The 20,409-nt window shown below is 38.8% G+C and overlaps 1 protein-coding gene across 1 annotated transcript; it reads left to right on the forward strand.

Moving 5' to 3' along the window:
* The first annotated feature begins 257 nt into the window (after positions 1 to 257).
* LOC141946146 (disintegrin and metalloproteinase domain-containing protein 9-like) lies at positions 258 to 19,129 on the forward strand. Its single transcript, XM_074875480.1, has 23 exons — positions 258 to 327; positions 3,083 to 3,180; positions 4,113 to 4,189; positions 4,853 to 4,931; positions 5,899 to 5,975; positions 7,565 to 7,772; positions 8,264 to 8,329; positions 8,411 to 8,482; positions 9,118 to 9,290; positions 9,774 to 9,858; positions 10,894 to 11,015; positions 11,902 to 12,073; positions 13,157 to 13,246; positions 13,752 to 13,947; positions 14,073 to 14,178; positions 14,381 to 14,555; positions 14,971 to 15,051; positions 15,680 to 15,785; positions 16,733 to 16,865; positions 17,287 to 17,350; positions 17,806 to 17,858; positions 18,213 to 18,326; positions 18,670 to 19,129. The coding sequence occupies exons 1-22, from the start codon at positions 258 to 260 to the stop codon at positions 18,289 to 18,291; spliced, it is 2,382 nt and encodes a 793-aa protein (XP_074731581.1). The 3' UTR covers positions 18,292 to 18,326; positions 18,670 to 19,129.
* The last annotated feature ends 1,280 nt before the right edge of the window (positions 19,130 to 20,409 follow it).

Raw genomic sequence — 20,409 nt, forward strand, 5'->3', positions numbered from 1 at the left:
TGCTCTTTCTCCAATCAGCATTTAATAATGTGCTGCTGTTTATTGGCGTTAAGCTGTCTAACCAGATTTTTTGCAAGCCTAATGGATTCAGTTTTACTTCCCGTTTCCTTAGCAGAGATGCAGTATCAGAGTGCTTTTTCAGTGGTTTGCCTTCAGAGCAGAGGGCTCCCGTTCTGGTCCTCCTGCGTAGAGCAGCTAAGCGCCAGGTACACGGTGTCTGCTCGGATACTGTAGTGGTTTATCCAGGAAATCTAGTCATGTTAAAACACAGCCTATTTTTGTTCACTTTTGGACTAACTTTAACGGGAAAACCTTTTTGGATAAAAGGTAAGCTTTCAGTTTTTTTAAGTATTCAGAAAGTTTCTCCAAATTGTCTTGTACTCTCCGGTCCTGATCATAATGATGCACACATTTCAAATCGAGTCGCAGCTCTCCCCACGTATTAGGCTGTTAGCTGACCTGCTAATTGAGAAAATCTTATTCAAGAAAAAGGTGTCTAGAAAAGATTACAAGCTTTTTATAATTGAGCTCTTTGTGGTTTTTTTCTCCAGGATGTAGTGATGTAGTAGGTATATAAATACATCATCTTCTCTACCAGACGCTGGTTGTGAGCAGTGCAGTTACTGTCGCTCTGATCAATAGTAGAGACTGTAGAAAAAGATTTCTTCTTCAGTAATGTGAGGGAAATTCCTACAGTTTTGGTTTAGTTCCTCATTAACTTATTTCTATTTATGATCTGGTTTCAGATTGAGATGTAACATCTGAAATATTTCTTAGAAAGTGATATTTTTATGACGTGCACTAAAGATGGTTTCCTGCTTTCGGGTGTCAAAATTTAAATTGTTAGAACTGCATTTCCACCGTTAGTTCAACATACACTTAACTCACAAAACAGAATGGATTTTGTGATTTAGATAATATAATTGTTGGAAGACTAAGAGCAAAGTCAGAAGTAAATATTGAGTGCCAATATTCTTTTCAGAACTGTTTGCTAATAGCAATTTCCACATTTTGATTGCAATGGCAGTCTTTAATGTTAAACATATGCTACCTGCAACTAGCTTTAAAAATCCTGATGTTATCTAACAGGTAGAGATCATCATTACACTGAAGAATCCTCCTCCTCACTTTGAATGGGTGATTCTGTGGCTTCTTTGCAATTATGAATGCCTTTCACAGAAATGTGGGAGGCTGAGGGTGACTTTGTGCTACTATAGATGAGAAGAAATCTCTTTGTTTCCTTGTGAAAGAACAATTTCAGAAGGAAGAAACCACTTTCATTGTTAAAAGCCATGTTACTGTTGGTTCTGTAACCTGTTTAAAAGCAATGGTTGTGTCTCTGTTGATCAAAGTCAACACTCAGACCAGACTGATGAGCAGACAAGAAAAAGGAAGATGAATTCAAGTTCACACAATTTAAAAAAAAAGTCGCTGGAGATTGTTTTTGTTTTTATAAAACCATTTACCTGAAACCAGATACTCAGTGGGCTTCTTATCTTTAGCTTCCTGCATTAGCATGATGTTCTGGAGATAACTCTGATATAATGTAAAAGGCTACAAACCTTTTGCAAAGGTTTGACTGTCACTGGAACGAACAAAATGCCGTGTTAAGGAGTGGCAGGAGGCAGCGTGGTGAGCCAAGTTTATATATGCAGCAGGTGGCAGAATTCTATCCGGAGGACAACTGCAAGTATTCCTCGTTCAGGGCAGTGGGGAAAGGAATACGAGTAAAGGGATTTAAATGTAAGAAGAGAGTTGATTTAATCAAGGAGAGGACAGAAGGAAGTGGAGGCATGAACAAGAGGGAGAAGATGAACAAGCGCAGGACTTAACAGTAACCAGAAGGCGAAACCACAGCAAATGGCTCTGTAACCAGTAAAAAACATTCCCCCAGAGTATTTAGGGACTGAATTTATTCTTCTAGAGATATAATATTCTCCAATTCTTTGTTTAGCAAGTTCTGAAACATCCTGGAAAAGCTGGATCCACCATTCAAAATAACTGTACTATAGGTCCATCAGCCACTCCGAGAGAGCCCTGCTGTAGAGTTACAGATCAGCTCAGTCTTCCTGGCACCGACAAGGGGATTTCCCGACGCTTGAAGGAACTTAATTCTATCTGAGATGTTAGCTCTCTTGCACAGTTGATTTTAACTGGCCAGCTACTTCAAAAATTACTGTGAGGGGACAGATATGTGGACAGAGAAGGTAGCTGCATAAGTTTTCTGTGGCACATCAGGTTAAAAGTATAGGTCATGGAGGAAAAAACATTTCAAAAATTATCCACAAAGGTACAAAGTTAATAATCCAGAATCTGTGAGAATTAAGATCGTGTTTAAATCATTTGATAGTTTCAATTTGTGTGCTCCAGAAGACCCCAGGTTTAATCTGAAGTTAACTTTTTTAAAATCAGTTTGCCCATTCCTAAATTATTTCTTCATCACTATCAAAGTATGCACTGAATACAGGAAGGGATTTTTTTTTTTTTTCATTTTTCTTGTTCTTGGGATTCTCTATTATGTTACTGTCATATTGGTTGAGGGATTTTTTTTCAAACAATAATTAACTTGGTTTGATATTGTCTGTATGAAGGAATTAGAAACATTCGAGCTATTATCCCAGTTTATAATGTAAATAACTAAGATCAAGAGTTAAATCCAAGATTGCCATCCAGTTTTGGACACTGTTTAAGAAAACTTTTTCTCGATTTTGCAGGTTTTAGCACTTTACATCAGCTGTGTTTGGGGTCATGTAGTCATTAACCCTGAATACAGTCAAAACAGCATTTCTGCAGAGAGTGAGGCCACATATATTTAGTCTAAACACTCAGAAATGAAGAGTAACTTGGCCATGAATGAAAATGCTGATTTCTGCGACTTTTCCCAGCATAATCCAAGAGCTCTGGCAGAGACAGAACAGACCAAGCTGAGCATGGGCAGTCAGGTCCTGTACTGGTGAAATCACTCTTTCTCCATTTATAGGCAGATCAGAATGGTCTTTTGGAAATCACCCCTGTGCAGGTGCCAGCATAATGTCTTACTTATCCTTTCTGATTCTTCAGAAATTTCAAACTTTATTTTTAGGTGTGTCTTCTGAACAGACGTCCAGACTTTCTACATTAGAAATAATTATTCCTCGAAATCTGACAGACAGAGAGAAACATCACCAATTTTTTCATGAGGTTTGTTATTCTACCTGATTTTTTCTTCTGATGTTGCTCTTTTTCAGAATACTGTCCTATATTAAGTACACACAATGTATAGTATACATATTTTTTTGTGAAGAAACATGCCCCACACTACCTCTTCAGATTCTTAGTGTTTTCAACTAGTTTTGAGTAAATTTGTTCCCACAAGATCTGTGATTACACTCTTAAGTTGACACCTTTCAAACTTCTAGTCCTGTTAACAGCCTCATCAGACAGGAGTGAGAAGGAACATGAAGAATATTTCCATTTCCTCCAAGTCAGAGTAGATGTTGAACTCGAACTTGAACTCACATCCATGCTGTATAAGTTATTTTGCTCATTGTACCTGGTCTTTGGATAACCAGAGGATGTCAACCATGTATAGCACCTACAGGGCTGATGTCCACTTTGTAGAAAAGGTCCCACAGAGTCACACAGGTTAAATGAATGAGTTAAAAGAGAAAGATCTGAGCCTTAATTCTTCAGTTCTGAGGTAACTTACCTTTGTGCTAGATATCGAGTTCAATTACTGAAGTAACTGCGAATGAAATAACATTAGTCATCTTTGTGCAAACCAATTAAGGAAGGAAGAATCTGCGAGTCGTTCATCCGGCTGATGATCTAGATAAGGAGTGTCAGGAAACAAGATGTGGTAGTTGGGCAAAGAGTGCATACATGGGCTGTACCCTTCTACCTTCTACGTGAAAGTTTATAGATTAATAGAATTTAAACTTTCCCTAGGAAAGAATGTAGAGTGTGCTGCTGAGACTTTGAAATATAGAAGGCACGAGGGTTAGGAATTTGTATTTTGGTAGATACTTAAAACATATATAGTAGTTGGACCTCTCTCCTCAGACAAAACATGGAACTGACACAACCAAGTAGAAAATCACCTAATTAAGTGATATCTTTTGTTCTGCTTTCAGGAGCATTCAGATGACAGTCCTTCTTACTCAGTTAAAACCAGAAATGGAACATATCTCCTAAAACTGAAGAAAAATAAGTATGTGATAGATTCAGCCCATCTTGGGACCTAGCTGCATATAGACAAATATTTTTATACTGAAAAAATTCAGAAGAAACCATTTAAATGGCAGATTGTAGTAATTACAAAATGACTCTGTTAAATAGTGTCTTTGTTACGTTGCTAGCTTGCAAATAGAAGGGAATAATACTTTTTCTAGTTGTGAAGAAATTTATTTTGATTAATTTTTTATTAGCAGCACAAGATAGTGGACTAGATGATCTTCAAGGTCTTTTCCAACCTTGATGATTCTGTGATGATTCTGTGATAGTACATTTCAGAAAATCCTTATGGAAAATTAGAATTCAGTTCAACATTTATTATCAGGGGGGAGGGTTGTTGACCTTGTTGTATTTGAAGAAATTTTTCTGGTACTGTTCCTCATTTCTGAGCCTGCAATAGTCCAGGCCCTGATGCAACATAGTCTGCTCAGATTTTCTATGGTTATTTTAGTTACAATATTTCAAAATAACTCATTTTGCAAATTATGCATCTCATTTTAAGGTATTTTGTTTCATGTCTGTGAATTTTAATAATTTAGCATGAGTGTGCTGCTAAGAGAATATAGTACTTACAAGGATTCTTGACTTATTTCTTGCTTTATAGACTGTTAAAAGAGCAGTAGTTTATTTTTGTTTCCAGACAGCTTGTTAGCGAAGACTTTATGCTATATACATATGGGGAAAATGGGAAACTGGAGGCAACACAATCAAAAACTGAGGTACTGTATATAATAAAATTCCCCTTTTGTGTCAGTTTTCTCAAACCAGGGAAGCCAAGCTTTATGAATTGAAGGTCGTATTAACAATTTGATAGAACTGATGATGACAACAAGGATGTGTGTGCACCTAAATGAATTTTCAAAGCAAAAGCGAATGCACAATCATTAATTCTGAGTGTCTTCACATCTCTATAATAGGACAGTGAAAATTGGTTACATTTTTGGCAGTGGAAGGGAAAATGCAAGTGATGCCCATAAAGTATCTACAGAAGAAAAGTATATTTGCTGGGAAGGAGGCTTTTGTGAGTTTTCACATTTGTAGCATTTCTGTTTCACGGTTACCACGGATACAAAACATAAGGTTCTATGTCTCTTGAGGGAGTGGGCTGTTTATGGTGATCACGCACCACTGTTTTCCAGACTGTGAAAGGAGATGCCAGGAGATTATGCCAAGACTGAATTTGAGCTACCTGATTAGGTCACCTTTGCATAGTATGCGATTAAAGGTACAATGGTGGCACCAAAGCTCTATAGTTTTTAGATCCTGTATCAAACAAGCCTTATAAATACTTTCAAATTTAATTTCAGCTTTAAACTGAATGTGATCTCAGTGAGACCTAATTGGGTGCTTTGTGCATGGGAGATCTCAGATCAGCCTTTTAGAGGAGTCTGTTTAAGAACAAGATGAGCATTATGTAGATGAAAACATTTTGCTAAAAGATGGTGATGGATTAACTAAAAAGCTGGTTGTTTACTAGAACCAAGGAACCAAAAGCTATTGTAGGTACTCATGTCAAGTAATATTTTACTCTAAGAAGGTTGGGATTATTTTTAGAATAGGGAACTCCGTAAATTTGTAACAGCCAGCCTTAATGTCATGCAAATAAAAAGGTTACTTAGAAAATGTATGCATTTGAAGGCAACAACCTTATTTTGTCATTGATTATGTGGTTTTGTTGCATTTCAGACACACTGTTATTATCATGGCACTGTTGAAGGAATTGCTGACTCAATGCTTGCTCTTAGCACCTGCGATGGCCTTAGGTATTACCTCTTGCTTTTTAATTCATGATAATTGTACAGTACCATAGTAAAACAGTAAAAAACCAGTTGCTATTCATCATACAGCCGGAGAGAAAACACCACCCTATCTTATAAATATTTTTTGTAATATTTCACCTTTTGATGAAGCCGAAACTCTTTACAGGTTTTATAGATTCCCTCAACTACCACTTTTTTCCCCCTTTTCCAAAATTCCTTCACAGAAAAAAGATAACATGAGACAGAGCATAATCTAAATATAGGCAGAACATGGGCACCAGCTGAGGCCTCTATTACTTGAATCGAATGTCTTGACCAGAGGTACCTTTGCAGAAGTGCTATCTGATGAAGATTTTGCTGAACATACAACTCTCCTGTGAACAATTCGATCTTATAAATGGGCACATTTCAAACACAAACCATTTCCGTGAAAAATTTTTGACCAAATTTAAAACAATTTTTTGTGTTTCAAATACAATAAAATTACATTTATTTGAGAAACATAAAGGGGCCAGATTAATGCATAAAAGATGGTGATGTTCTCCCTGCAGAATCAGTCCATGTGAATTGGCAAAGTGTGATGGCATGTACAGCAAATTGTGCAGATATTCAGAATGTGCTTAGAGTGTGTCCATGCTCCTTGGTGTTCGCTGAGCTTGGCTCTTCAGCTGGACTTTGGATATACTTGTCGGTTGTAGTAGCCTTGTTCAGTTTGATGTCTCTTTGACAAGCAGGAAGAGGCAAATGGGATAAATGGGATAAAGTTCAACAACATATCTTTCATGTATTCATGTCAGTGAGATGCCACTTGCAATAAATAATGACATTTCCTGGCATTCCTCTAAATGAAGAATAAAATAGTCAACATATTGGTATTTCACTAAGCAGAACAGATATTTCATTTTGGCTGTTCTGCAGACTTACACAGACTCAATTCCTTTGGTTACCTTATACTCACATTTTTGAGGATCTTCTTTCACAAGATATTAACTAGAGAATTCTTGTTTTAAATACAGTTTTGAGATTCTGAAGAACAAGATAATAGCTTCTGAAAGATTCTGGTACAGCAAATGGGCATGTGCCAGGTGTTTCTGAGCCATGGAGAAATGCAAAATCTTTACACTTAGCTGCACTCAACAGTGCAATACTGCTGGTGCCCTCATAAACACCCTGGTGATTGCTTTTAACCTCTCTTTCTGTCTTGGAAGATACCTTTTTCTAAAATGCTAGATTACTTCAGCTGCATGCGGCTAGGAGCGAGACTAGAGATAAGGAGTAAAAGAGACCCTTTGCATCAGCTCTGTACCCACAATCCAGATTCATTCAGTAACAATTTGGCTTTCCTGCTAACTGATGCAAGGAGCCCACACTTGTGTACGATCGAGTATTTTAAATAAGTTGGTTTGTCTTCTGAGATCCTGCTGGGCATTTGAACTTACACCCTATATTAAGATAATTTAAGATAATAATTTATTTCAGCATAGTGGTATGAAGAATTCTAGTTTTTAAGTATCCAGCTGTCATTTACTCACCTAGTCATAACCACGAGGGAAAAATTGTGGAATAATTTTTCATTCTTTTATGATTATTAGAGGAATTCTCTACATTGGTGGCAAATGGTATGGAATGGAGCCGCTCAACACATCCAGCACATTTGAACACGTGTTTTACCAGTTAGAAGATATGCAGGATATCCCCTTCCAATGTGGTGTGCTGAATCACGAGAAGATATTTGTGAAGCCATCTATGAAATACGTGTTTTTATCAAACAGTACCTCTAGCAGGGAAAAGGTTTTGAGGGTAAATACCTTTCCGTTTCTCTCCTGAGCCCAAGCCTTCTCCTCAGTCTGTTCCAGCAGCCAAGGGTCTCTGAGCTCTTGCTTTGGCTTGGTATCACTGCAGGTGGGTTTGGCCTTGCCTTCATTTTCATGGACCCCAAAGTGGTGGGAGTGCTGCTAAGGACATCCCAAACCAGAAGAACAGCACAGTGTGAATTTAACATAGCTTGAAGCAATCCTTTAGCAGAAGAGCAGAGCTCTGCCCAAGACAGTTGTGGGTATAATGTGAAAGGCAGGAAGCTGCTGTTCAGCTCGTGCATTCCAGTGCCTGAGCAGAAGTGAATTGCTAGCATATATTTATGTGGAAATCTATGGCAAATTGATAAGCCACATTAAAAAAAAAAGCAGAATTGCTTTATAAATCCTTGAAATTAAAATCATGAGAAAGATAAGTGAAAAAAACCTTGAACTCATTAGTCATTATGTTAACTTATTGTGCTTTCTAATTTGCAGAAGAAGCGAGCTGTCCTGCCACAGAAAAGCTATGTGGAATTATTTGTGGTTGTGGATAACAACAGGGTAATGATTTCATCCAATGCTACATGCATTTTATGAAACCATTAAATTTTTTCTCTGATATTCTCATATGATATTTTACAGTTTTTGCTGAAGAAATCTGATCCTGCTGCGGTGCAAAAGGAAACAGTTGAGCTGATTAATTACGTGGATGGGGTAGGTCAGATAAGTTGCTGAGATTCAGTAGTTTCTACTTTATCATCGTTTTCAAAAGAACAGCTAATGCAGTAAATCTGAACAATTATGTCCTGAAACTGTATTTGGAAGTTATACAGCGATTTCTAACATATTTAAGGCACCTCATGAATCTATGCACAAGTCTTACAGAGGTGTAGAGAGAGGGAGAGATGCAAGATGTTTTTAAACCACTTCTCTGCGCTCCCAGACTTTGGCTCCTTCAGGAACGTGAGGTCTCCAGTAGGTTTTACATTTCCAGGAAGCCTGTTTCTCATGTATGCAGTTCTTTTTTATTAAGCAAACTGTCAGCGCTGTGAACAATTCCATACTCTGATCATCTGTTCCCAATTTCTCCTCAAGACAATTAGCTAAGGAAATGAATAAACATGGTCTCTCCAACTTCTCCAACTGAATGATATGTTTAGGTACCTTCATAAAGTAGATTGCCTTCAGTCATATATTCTTTCCTCACATCGAACTGTTAATTATTCAAAGAAACTAAAGTTATGTCTCGGCCATTATGTTCAGCTTAATATTTACTGTACTAGTGATATAATCTTTCATAATTCAGTTGAAACAGACTGATGGACAGTAATTTTTTTTTTTTTTCTCAGATGTATAGAGCATTAAACATCCAGATCGTTTTGGTTGGATTAGAGATCTGGACAGATACAAACCACATATCTGTAATGGATGGTTCAGCTGTAGATGTACTGCGTAGATTCGTTTCTTGGAGACAGAAAGATCTTCTTAAACGATCACAAAATGATGTCAGCCATCTCATAGTGTAAGTGTTTGTTCAGTGGAAAAACTAGCTGTGCTGCCAGAGTTGTCAATGTGTATGAGTTTGGGTTTGTGTATGAATGAACTAGAGTAAAATTCACTCAACTTCCGAACTGTTTTAACCTGGAAAAATGTCAAGAAAGTGTAATGAATTCTTTATAGATCAACTCCAGGTGGCTCTGCTTGAGCAGAGGGGTAGGACCAGATGACCTCCAGAGGTCCCTTCCAACCTCAACCATTCTGTGATTCTGTGAACTCAGAAGCACTGACACAGCAGTTTTAGGTGATCAGTCATTATTTTCAAGTTCTGTTATTCAGATGTTTGTAATTTATTGCAGTGAAACCCCGATATGATGATAAATTATCTTGACTTCAAGACCAACTTTTGACTTGCAGTATTTGTTTCAGACTCATCAGTGTCTTTTAGTATAAATCATGAACTTTCAGCCCCTCTTTCAACACCACCTTCAAACTGCTTTCATTGCAGAGGGAGAAGCTCTTACAATGCAACCATTGGAATGGCTTTTGTAGGTAGCATCTGCTCACAAGTCCTGGGAGGGTCAATCAGCGCTGTAAGTACATAATGTTGTGGTTATTGCCAGAAACTAGCACAGGAACTGCTAAAATGTTATAGATATGCTGCTAGTGAGACCAAGAGGTACCTGACCAATCGAAGGCTTTCCCCTGTGCATTTACACAATCCAGTTGTAGCTACTGTTATTGCCAGACATTGCTTCCACAGAGGTACCTCCCAGAACTTCCTAAATAAGTAATGTGCGATTTGTTGACCTATTTGCTCAAGTCACTCAGGTCTTGGAGTGGCATGGTTTCTTTCACGGGGTTTCTGATGTAAAGACTTGTGCGTATTTTTATACTTACATTAAAAAAAAAAAGTTTTTTACAATTTCTGTCTTCATCACGTTCCAGTCCATTTGGCTGATTTAGCCCTGAAATAATTTTTTACCACCTTTTTGTAATTGAGCTAGCTCAAGGTTGTATAAGAAAAGCCCATTCTTGTACTGTTAAGGTTGATAACCACAGTGTTTTGGGGACAGGAATGCTGCTACAAAATAATGTGTATTTTTGGACTCTACATGGACAGACAGTGAACATAATGCGCTCTATTCTAAAGTGTCTGGAATTCTCCACAATGAAGGTGTAAACAGGCAAGAATTTTAAAACTGGTAAAATTAGCCAGAAACTATTTTTTTCTCCTTCCCCCCGGGGCAGCACCAGTATCTCCATAGGTTTCTGTCCTTATAATACGGATGCCACAACATCATGGACAGTCTTAGAGGCAGATTCTGTTCTTTTAGAGTCTGTCTTTTTGTCTTTGAAGATTCCATTGAAATCAGTGTCATGACTGATTAACTCTGTCATTATTCAGAATATGATCCTAATGAAAGAAATAGAAAGAGTGGCAGAATCTGGCCCTACTGCAAAAACAGTGACCAACTGTCTGTTCTTGCTGCTTTCGCTTTGCAATACAATTTAGTATTCTGTCTTCATAGCCCCCAAGAGACTTCTGGCTTTATTAAATCAGTAGGTAGAAACTTAGTAATGTCTTTAGGTTTATATTTTTTTTTAACACTGATTCTTTTTATTAGTTGGATCATAACAATGTGTTGCATCATGCTACAGTAGTTGCACATGAATTGGGGCATAATCTCGGAATGAAACATGATGATGAAAGGTGTCCTGCATCCTATATTATGTACAGCATAGATAAGTAAGATTTCCAGCTATTTTATTTTTATAATTGTTATTGACCTGCAGTGACTATGCCTTATAAGCTCTGAAACTCTCATGAATCTTGAAGAATTTTTGTGAATGGGGAGTTGTTTGAAAAGTTTAACCACAGAGGTGAATTCACTGACCTAGTTCCTGACATCATTTTAATTTATTTGAAGTGTTACCTGTTTTGTGATCCAGTCATTCTTTATTTGTAGCATTCCTAAAAACTTATTTGGATTTTCTTAATTGTGGGGTTTTTTTAAATTATAATATGCTGCTTTTTTTTTTTAACGCTGCTGAGAATGCTTTACATATATTCACTGGGCTTGTGCAAACATGCATTCTTTGCACAGATTCTCTTAACAGTTAATTTAAACAAAAACTACCAGCCTAGATTTCTCTCAGTTCATTTGTTCCTTGGCTTCCCCTTAAGAGAAAAAGATCATATTATTTTATCTATCCACATTTGTATTAATAAATCAGGGTAGTTGAATACTGGACAAAACTACTATGAGAAGATGCATTCCTGAGTTCTTAGGGACTCCAAGTTAAGCTGAATGTCTTTCTGGAAATTATTTTTTAATCAAGCAGTTTTAGATTCAGTATGGACAAGGAATTTCTAAGGCCTGTTTTATATAGGACACCGGAATGAATAATCTGATGATCTCTATTTCTGCTGAAAGTACTTGCATTTATGTTATATATAGTATTTTTAACTTCTAGTACTGTACTCTAATGCAAAATAGAGTAAAAGTTAAGTATTTCATGATCTCCTAATGCTGTGAAACACAGTATTTATTATAGATTGACAGCATTTTAAGAGCTTGAGTTGTATTTTTTCCTTTAATATTTATAATAAAAAATAATATTATGGTTTTCAGGGGATCCAGGAATTTCAGCACCTGCAGTGCTGATGATTTTGAGAACCTTATTCTAAATGGAGGTGGAAACTGCCTTAGAAATCCTCCCAAAACAAGTAACGTTTACAAGGAACCTGTCTGTGGTAATAATGTGGTTGATAACAATGAAGAATGTGACTGTGGCAAACCGCAGGTAATGAATGAAATTCAACTGGATGCTTCTTGATTATTATACTAGTCTGTATTATGTAATCATATAATCATTTAGGTTGTAAAAGACCTTTAAGATCATCGAGTCCAACCATTAACCTAACACTGCCAAGGCCACCGCTAAACCATGTCCCTAAACGCCACATCTACAAACCTTTTAAACACCTCCAGGGATGGGGACTCCACCACTTCCCTGGGCAGCCTGTTCCAATGCTTGACTGTGTAACACTGGTGGTTTGGTATGCCTGATTTGCATTAATGTCTGAGGAGTCTTCCTTGTAAATTTACATTTTTGCCAGCAATATGAAGATAAATTTTAGAAAAAGCCTAAAATCATACTTTGATTTTGATATGAACTCAGTTAAGGGCCACAGGACTTCACAGAACTTTGAGCCAATGCCTAAGCAAGAAGAGCATTTCAGTGCAGAGTATGTGGAAACACCATTTTTTTTTTTTGCTGGGTTTTAGCAACATGGATATTTCTGTTACATAAAAGAGACTACTCGTCTGTAGAGCACTTACAGATTTCCTAACTGCAACCCTTAAACTTTGCCCACAACAAAATTACTTTTGTATTTGCATTATCAAAATGTCTCTCAAATAATGACTCATTCTTTAGAAGATAAAGGTGTCTCAAAAAAGACACCAGTAAATCAAAAGGCTGCCAGCAAACTCAGGTTCCTTCATATAGGCCTTCTGCTAAGTCATTAAAAGATACAACATTTCTCTACCTCAAACTGCTAGTGTAGTGGAAAAATGAGGGGAGGGATGATAAGAAGTGTTATTTGAAAACCCGTGTGTTCTGCTTCTTTTAGTGTAAACCTATCCTTTACCTCTGTGCCACAACAGATCAAAACAGATGTCTTTCTGATGGCTTCTGGTAAAAAAATACAGCCAAACTCTATGCTGGTTTCTGTTAGAGCAGAAGGCTGTCAACCTCAGAACATGCAAGAGAGGAGGTGTATTTAAAGTTCGGTTTGTCCATGCACTTGGTTTGATGATGTACTTTCCTAGCTACATAGCCAGGTAGAAAAGTTGTGTCCCCTTGTCCCTGGCTGTTCTTCAGGAATGTACTAACCCTTGCTGTGATGCTGCAACCTGCAAACTCACGCCTGGATCGCAGTGCGCTCAAGGGCTGTGCTGCAAAAATTGCAAGGTAGGCTGTGTTTTATAAAGCTAAATTGATGTTATTTACTAGTATTTTTTAATGTCTGAAAAGAGCTATCATAGTACTCTTGACATATTTTCACATTATCAAACTACATTCACCAGCAGAGAGCATGCAGGCAGAGAATTTGTGTCTAACAGCTCTTGGCCAGCAGCTTAGGAACGGAATGTCATCTCTGTGTCATCCCTCGGAGTAGGCAGGAGCGGTCAGGGGTCTCGGTAGAGTGATCTCCTTTAGGCAACACCAAGCTGCTCCAGCTATAATGGTTTTAATTTGTACGGGTGTACGCATTTGTACGATCTACCCAAGTCCTCTGTAGGCTCAGCTCATAAACTTTCTAGCTACACCATATGAAACTGAGGGAAGTTTTGGATATTTGTTAGATATCGATCCGAAAAACTATTTTTTCTTCCTTAAAATCACATTGTTTCATTGTTTCATGTTAGAACTTCCGCTGTTGCAAAGTAAAAGTAGGGTGGCTCTCTGGTTCTAGTTTAAAGTGGCAGGAGCAGAGTGCAGATCCAAAATGGATTTCTGTGATCTCCCCGAATACTGCAACGGAAGCAGTGCCTACTGTCCGGATGATGTTTATATCATGAATGGTTACCCGTGCGACAACATGAAGGCGTATTGCTACTATGGAGTATGCCAGAGTTTTGATTCACAATGTGAATCTATATATGGAAAAGGTATGTTTATAATTTAACATAAAAAGACTTGTAGTCTCCTAATAGACATTTCCGATTTTTCTTTTTCTTTCTCATATTTTTAAGACAACGTAGTGGCTTACTAAGATTCACTATTTTTTGTACAGGGGCACAAAAAGCACCTGATGTATGCTTTGAAAAAGCAAATATTAAAGGAGATAGGTTTGGAAACTGTGGAATGAGAGGTGGAGCGTACAAGAAATGTCCTGTTCAGTAAGTCACCAGCAAATAAAAGCTAACCCTAAAATCTTCAATGTCAAAAATATATTCTGTTACAAACTCTTAGAGCATGAGATTTAAAAGAATACTTCCTTGAAATGCAAGCTATAAAGTTCAACTGGATGGTGTATTTGCACTGATACTGGTGGGTTTTTTTCTGTTCACCTTCTCTCTGCGTGTCGTTCATTCAATACAGGCACAGTCTGTGCGGCAAGCTCCAGTGCACGTCTGTTAGTCTTCAAAATCTTCCTGCTTGGAGTGTTGTCAATAACGCATCTGGAGTTTTATGCTGGTCTTCTGACTTTGACTTAGGATCAGATGTCCCTGATCCTGCCCAAGTTCATGATGGAACAGCCTGTGGAGAAAAGAAGGTAAAATGAATCGCAGCAGCATTACAGAATATATTCCTCCAACTGGAAAGTTCTTAACTTTCAAAAGCATTACATAGCTCTTATTTGTATGCCATAACACAATTAAAAATCTGCTTTTTTTAGATATATACATACAAACAATTAATTAACTCTTCAAAAATTGGGATGCTACAAATCCATGAACTACATTATCAGTTATTCAATTTACTCCATCAAAATGCATCCACAGACTTAAGGAAATCTGAGACAAATACAGCTATAAAATTGTGAAGTACTGAATGGTCTATCAGCCCTTTCTTTTGACATTTAAGTAAAAGCTGTAGACTTGTAAACATGTACATTTATACAGTATATTTACAAAAGGATGGGATTTTTTGAAGTTTTGTGTTTGAAAGACACTAATTACTTTTTCCAGGCTTGTGTAGACTTTAAATGTGTTGATGCAAGTCATCTGGGCTACAGCTGTGATGTAAAGGAGAAGTGTAATGATAATGGGGTGAGTAGATGGTGTTTTCATGCCCTGTTTCTGGAAGACAGAGATAGGTGCAAAATCCCTGCATAAATGCAATAACCAGCCAGATTGGCTTTGGGTTTTTTTCTGATCAGTATTAAAAGTGAAGTCCACTTTTTTATCTGTAATTCATGTTGCCAGTATACTGTAAACCTCTTAGCGCTGACATTGAAAGACATTTCTTCTGAATTTCCCAAGGGAATTTTCTAATATTACTGAGCTGTTGAATTGTAAAAGGCAAATATTCCTTTGAGGAGGACAGTCTAGTGATTCCTGATTTATGTATGTCTCAGTGAAAATTCAAAATGGAGTCCAAAGGTTGTAAAACTGTGAAGTTCTTTGGACTGTAATCTACTGCAGGCAAATATCAAAACAAAGATTAACTTCTATAGAGGTACCAGGATCACTCAGCATTTTGGGATGTTATGGAGGGGAGAGCTTATTACCAGTTAACACTTCTTGTATTCCTATGTAATACTTCTTGTTTCCACGTGCAATTCTTAGTGTGCAACTCCAAATATACACTGGAGGTTGAAAGTGGCCGCTTCCAGAAAGGCTAATTTGACTAATCCCTGTCTTTGACTTTGACTAATCCCTGTCGTATGGACCGTAGGTGTGTAACAACAAGGGGAACTGCCACTGCAATTCTGGATGGGCGCCTCCGTTCTGTAGCCAGTCAGGCTACGGTGGCAGCGTTGACAGTGGTCCGGCTCACATAGGTAGGATAGTGCAACTGGCCTTCACTCTGCCCCCAGTGTCTGATAAAATAGTCTACTAATAACAGGGGGTTTTTTCAGTCTCTTTTCAACTGTTTTTTCCTACTGCACGGGACACTTAATCATGGACCGACTTGAAGAACAAACACCTGATGTGTACATTTGCAGACATCTAGGAAGTTGGTCCAAGGGAAAATCTGATCTCTATTTTGTCTGAGCTAAAAAGCAATACATTAAATTACTGAAATTAAAAGCAATACATAAATTACTCTTACATTTTTAAATAGTTAGATGTTTATTTAGGTATTTAAAACAGAGTTCTGATAAAATGGATGCAATAGAGGAAGCCTATAGCTTGAGAATGAAACCAGCAGCCTTTATATATGGAAAGGGTCTCTCAGAAATGAGAGGGCTTAAGGAGATGCATGCAGCAAGCAGCAGTTGGCTCGTGTAAGAGCCATGAAATTCTGCAAAGGGAAAATGGAGGAGATTTTGCTGGCCTGCACACTGAGACCACGCAAAATGTTTCCGTCTCTTTGTTTACAAGGAAAGTTCATCATCTGTAGCTTTGTGAGGCAAAAAACAATTCATATTTTATCAAATTATTAAAGGCTTAGGAAGGCAAGACGTACAGATCATTTGTGGGCAAGCAAATACAAAACGCATTTTTCTGCTTTAGAATTCTTGCAAAAATATATGGAAAAGGAGAAAGTTTGTATCTAATACAGTGTGGGGTGGGTAAGGCAGAAAGAACTTGTGATACCATAAGGCCAAATCCTACTTTTCTGATCATAGCGTTCCATAAATTTCAGTGGAGTTACTGATTTTAATCTATAATAATTTGAAGATTGTAGTTTTTACCTCAGAAAGGTGTTTTTAGCAGAAAAAATGCTTTAATATGAGATTAAACAAGATTACTATCTTACATGATTTCAATTCTTTTTCTCTAGATACATCACTTCGGGATGGTCTGCTTATTTTTTTCCTCCTTGTATTGCCAGTAGTAATCATTACTGTATTAGCAGTAATTAAGCGTGATGCAATAAAAAGGAAGTTTTGCAGGAAAAGTAGAAGACAACACAGGTATTTCACTTACTACAAATGCATATTTCAACACTTGAGAGCATTCTCCAGATTAAAGTAGCAAGCCAGGTAGATGCCTTATCTATAAAAGAATTCTTAAAAGATTTCCCTGCTAATAGTAGTAGTAGGTAGTTTAACAGCCAGTATCCTGCTATTAGGTAGTTTAATCCAGATACTCCAGTTGTCAGTTTTTAAGCATTTTTTCTCAAAACACATTGCACTTTTCTAACTGTTATTGATAATTGTATCACATGGACATAGGGGCATAGCTATTGAAACTACTTGCCAAGGCCAGAAAGGGGTGGAGTCAGAAACAGAAGCCAGATCTCCGAGCTGTAGCCTCATCCCTTGAAAAACGCTCCACCCCTGAAGGTAGTGAAACCAAATGCAGGTTTTCCTGATGACGTGGTTCTTATTTCAGGGATAACAACGTGCAGCAACCAAAGCAAAATAACAGACCAAGTCATAACACGCGAAATAATCAGGTAAGATAATACATCCTTGCATTATTTTGAGTAACCCAAATCATACAGTGCCTTTTCTCTCATACAGTTACTGATGACTTTGTGGCTTTTTGATACATCGAAACCATCAATAATTCATATGTGTTAAACAGGATTTCTGTCTGGGTAAGTACGAGCTTTATTGTCTGCCCTGTTAACACAGGCTATGAGCAGACTGCATTGGAACAGGCTGCAACTGAACGGAGCAGCCGAAGATTGAACTCTGAATTCTGCAGCCAAATGCCAGAGAAGCTGCTTAGCCATCTAGTTTTGATAAAACAAAATAAAAATTATCAAAACAAAATGTTGCAAGAGAATATGAAGAATGTCACGGGAAATGAAAATTAGTTCTAAAACACCATTAGCTTAATACTGATTAGCTACACTTTGAAATTGGTGTTTTCTGTTAACCTAATTTTCTGCAACATCTTTTCCAGCCTGCCACATCAAGTCCTGACATTTTTACCGTATCAGGTTTCCCTTGTCCCAGGTTTGTAGTCTTTAAAACCTTCTTTACTTCATGTTTGCTATGTTTACATTATTACTGTATCATTGTAAGTGAAGTTCCTAATGTCTCATGTCCTGCTTAGGAGCATTTTTTGTGCAGCATCATATGAGATACTAGGTTAAATGCTTAAAGGAGAAACGCTGTTTTATTGCTTGTATAGAAAACAGCATAATGGGACATGTCAATGCTACTAGGGAGAGGGAGAGGGAGGGGCAGAGAGAGTCAAATATATGTATAAATGCTAGCAACTGTTTAAAAATGGTAAAGAACCAGTTTAGAAATACCAGCTGTCTCAAGTCATGAAATACTTCACCAAATGTGTTTTCCACACTTCAGGCAGCCAGTACAAAACCAGTTTCCTGCAGTTCCTTCAGGACCTCAACAACCTGCTGTCCCACCTAGACCAGCTCTCTGAAGCATTTCTTGGGAGCCCTCAACCAGTTCTGACAGGTAACTGGTCTGACAAAGATCAAAGACTGCAACCTTCCAGTCCCCTGCTTGTGCAGCCAAAATGCCTTCTGAAAGCACGTACCTCTGGAAAGGACCTGATGCTAAGAGGCACTGAACACAGATTTTGTAACATCCCATTATTTTGCTGATCACTGCTGACTGTATTTGTGCCTCTTCTACCTTACCTCTTGGTTTTTTTTAAATCAGAAACCTGAAGTTCAACTCTTGTTAGATTAAACCTGTAACAGCATCAGAGAACAGGACTCTTCTGAAGCTCAGCCTTACTCGCAGGCCAAAGAGAAGTGAATTCAGTTATTCACAGACATAATTTGTTCACCTCTAGGCATACGCTGCTGTGAAAATGAGAATGTAGATTGACCTCTTGGGCCGTTTGCTGTCAGTCTACCTCCTGGCTCATCCCCTCAGCAGGCTGGGGACCTCTGTGGCACCCGCTGAAGGCTTGCAGACAGCTCCCACGCATCGCTCGGAGCCTCGGCTTCACTGCAACCCCATCAAACCTGGGATCCGGACCCGACCTCGCATCACCCACTAGCTGTGTTACTTTCCAGTTTGGGTAGTTTATGAAAATAACCTCATCTAGAGAGAGTAGCAATAGGAAGAATCTCTTGGATACTCTTTTGTTTCAGCAATAGCGTGGCCAGCAGGGACAGGGAAGGGATCTTACCCCTGGACTCGGCACTGGTGAGGCCGCCCCTCGATGACTGGGTTCAGTTTTGGGCCCCTCACTCCAAAAAGGCCATTGAATGACTCGAGCGTGTCCAGGGAAGGGCAACGGAGCTGGTGCAGGGTCTGGAGCACAGGTCTGATGGGGAGCGGCTGAGGGAACTGGGGGGGTTTAGTCTGGAGAAGAGGAGACTGAGGGGAGACCTCATGGCCCTCTACAACTCCCTGAAAGGAGGGTGCAGAGAGGGGGGATGAGTCTCTTGACCCAAGGGACAAGCGCCAGGACAAGAGGGAATGGCCTCAAGCTGCACCAGGGCAGGGTCAGACTGGCTCTTAGGAAGTATTTCTTTCCAGAAGGGGTTGTTGGGCGTTGGAATGGGCTGCCCAGGGCAGGGGGGGAGTCCCCATCCCTGGAGGGGTTGAAGAGTCGGGTTGACCCAGCACTGAGGGATCTGGTGGAGTTGAGAACGGTCAGTGTGAGGTTCATGGTTGGACTGGAGGATCTTCAAGGGCTTTTCCAACCGAGATGATTCTGTGATTCTGTGAAGTGTTGGGAGCACAAAGCTGAAAGGCCAGAAACCCCACACTTGCTGAGCACCTGGTGCCCAGGGCAGACCTAATCTGGTGGTTTGTGTTGCCGTGGCACCGAGGAGGAACGTGAAGCGAGGTAGAGGGGGCACAGTCCCATTCTTCTGCTTTTCACAAGAAATGTTTTGCACAACTGCTTGGAAGTTACACCAAGAAATGTTTTGTGCTACAACTCAAGGAACAGCAGCTTGACCACAGCCCCACCCACACCCACATCCACACTTGGCACAACAGTGGGTAAACACTACCCCGAGCTCATACCTAACTGGGAGGGACTAGAATCCCACACCAAATCACAAGGACAAATCGACAGGTTTGTTCTCCTCACCCCTCCCCAGAAAGGAAGCCTTTTGGTAAGATTTGTGACCTCTGCTACACGGGTGACGACCCAGGAAATTAAGCTTACAATTGCAATCAGTTTTGCTTTCCGTTTAGAGAGTTATGCAGCCATTCTGCAGTACAGGGCATTTATCACTGGCAATCTCAAAGAATCTGTAGATGTTGCATAAGAATAAATCATAATACTCATGAATCTGACTGCTGCTTTTGAATGTGGCCAGACCTACAGCTCATGAGCTGTTCTGGTGTCAGACCTAGTCACAGCAATAATTGCCCTACTTATTAAGAGATAAATCCAACCACCCCCTGGCCCCTCCTCTAATCTTTGAGAACCGGCTAGAACGCGAGGTTTTACCAAATTTATTCGTCACCTTAAATGCAGCAGAAGCTCTGTAGAAGCTGAGTCTAAAAAACCCAAGCCATCTGTTACAGAAAATGTGGTATATCAGGAAATACATTATACAATTTAACA

This window comes from Strix uralensis, chromosome 7 (assembly GCF_047716275.1).
Source record: "Strix uralensis isolate ZFMK-TIS-50842 chromosome 7, bStrUra1, whole genome shotgun sequence".
Classification (NCBI taxonomy): domain Eukaryota; kingdom Metazoa; phylum Chordata; class Aves; order Strigiformes; family Strigidae; genus Strix; species Strix uralensis.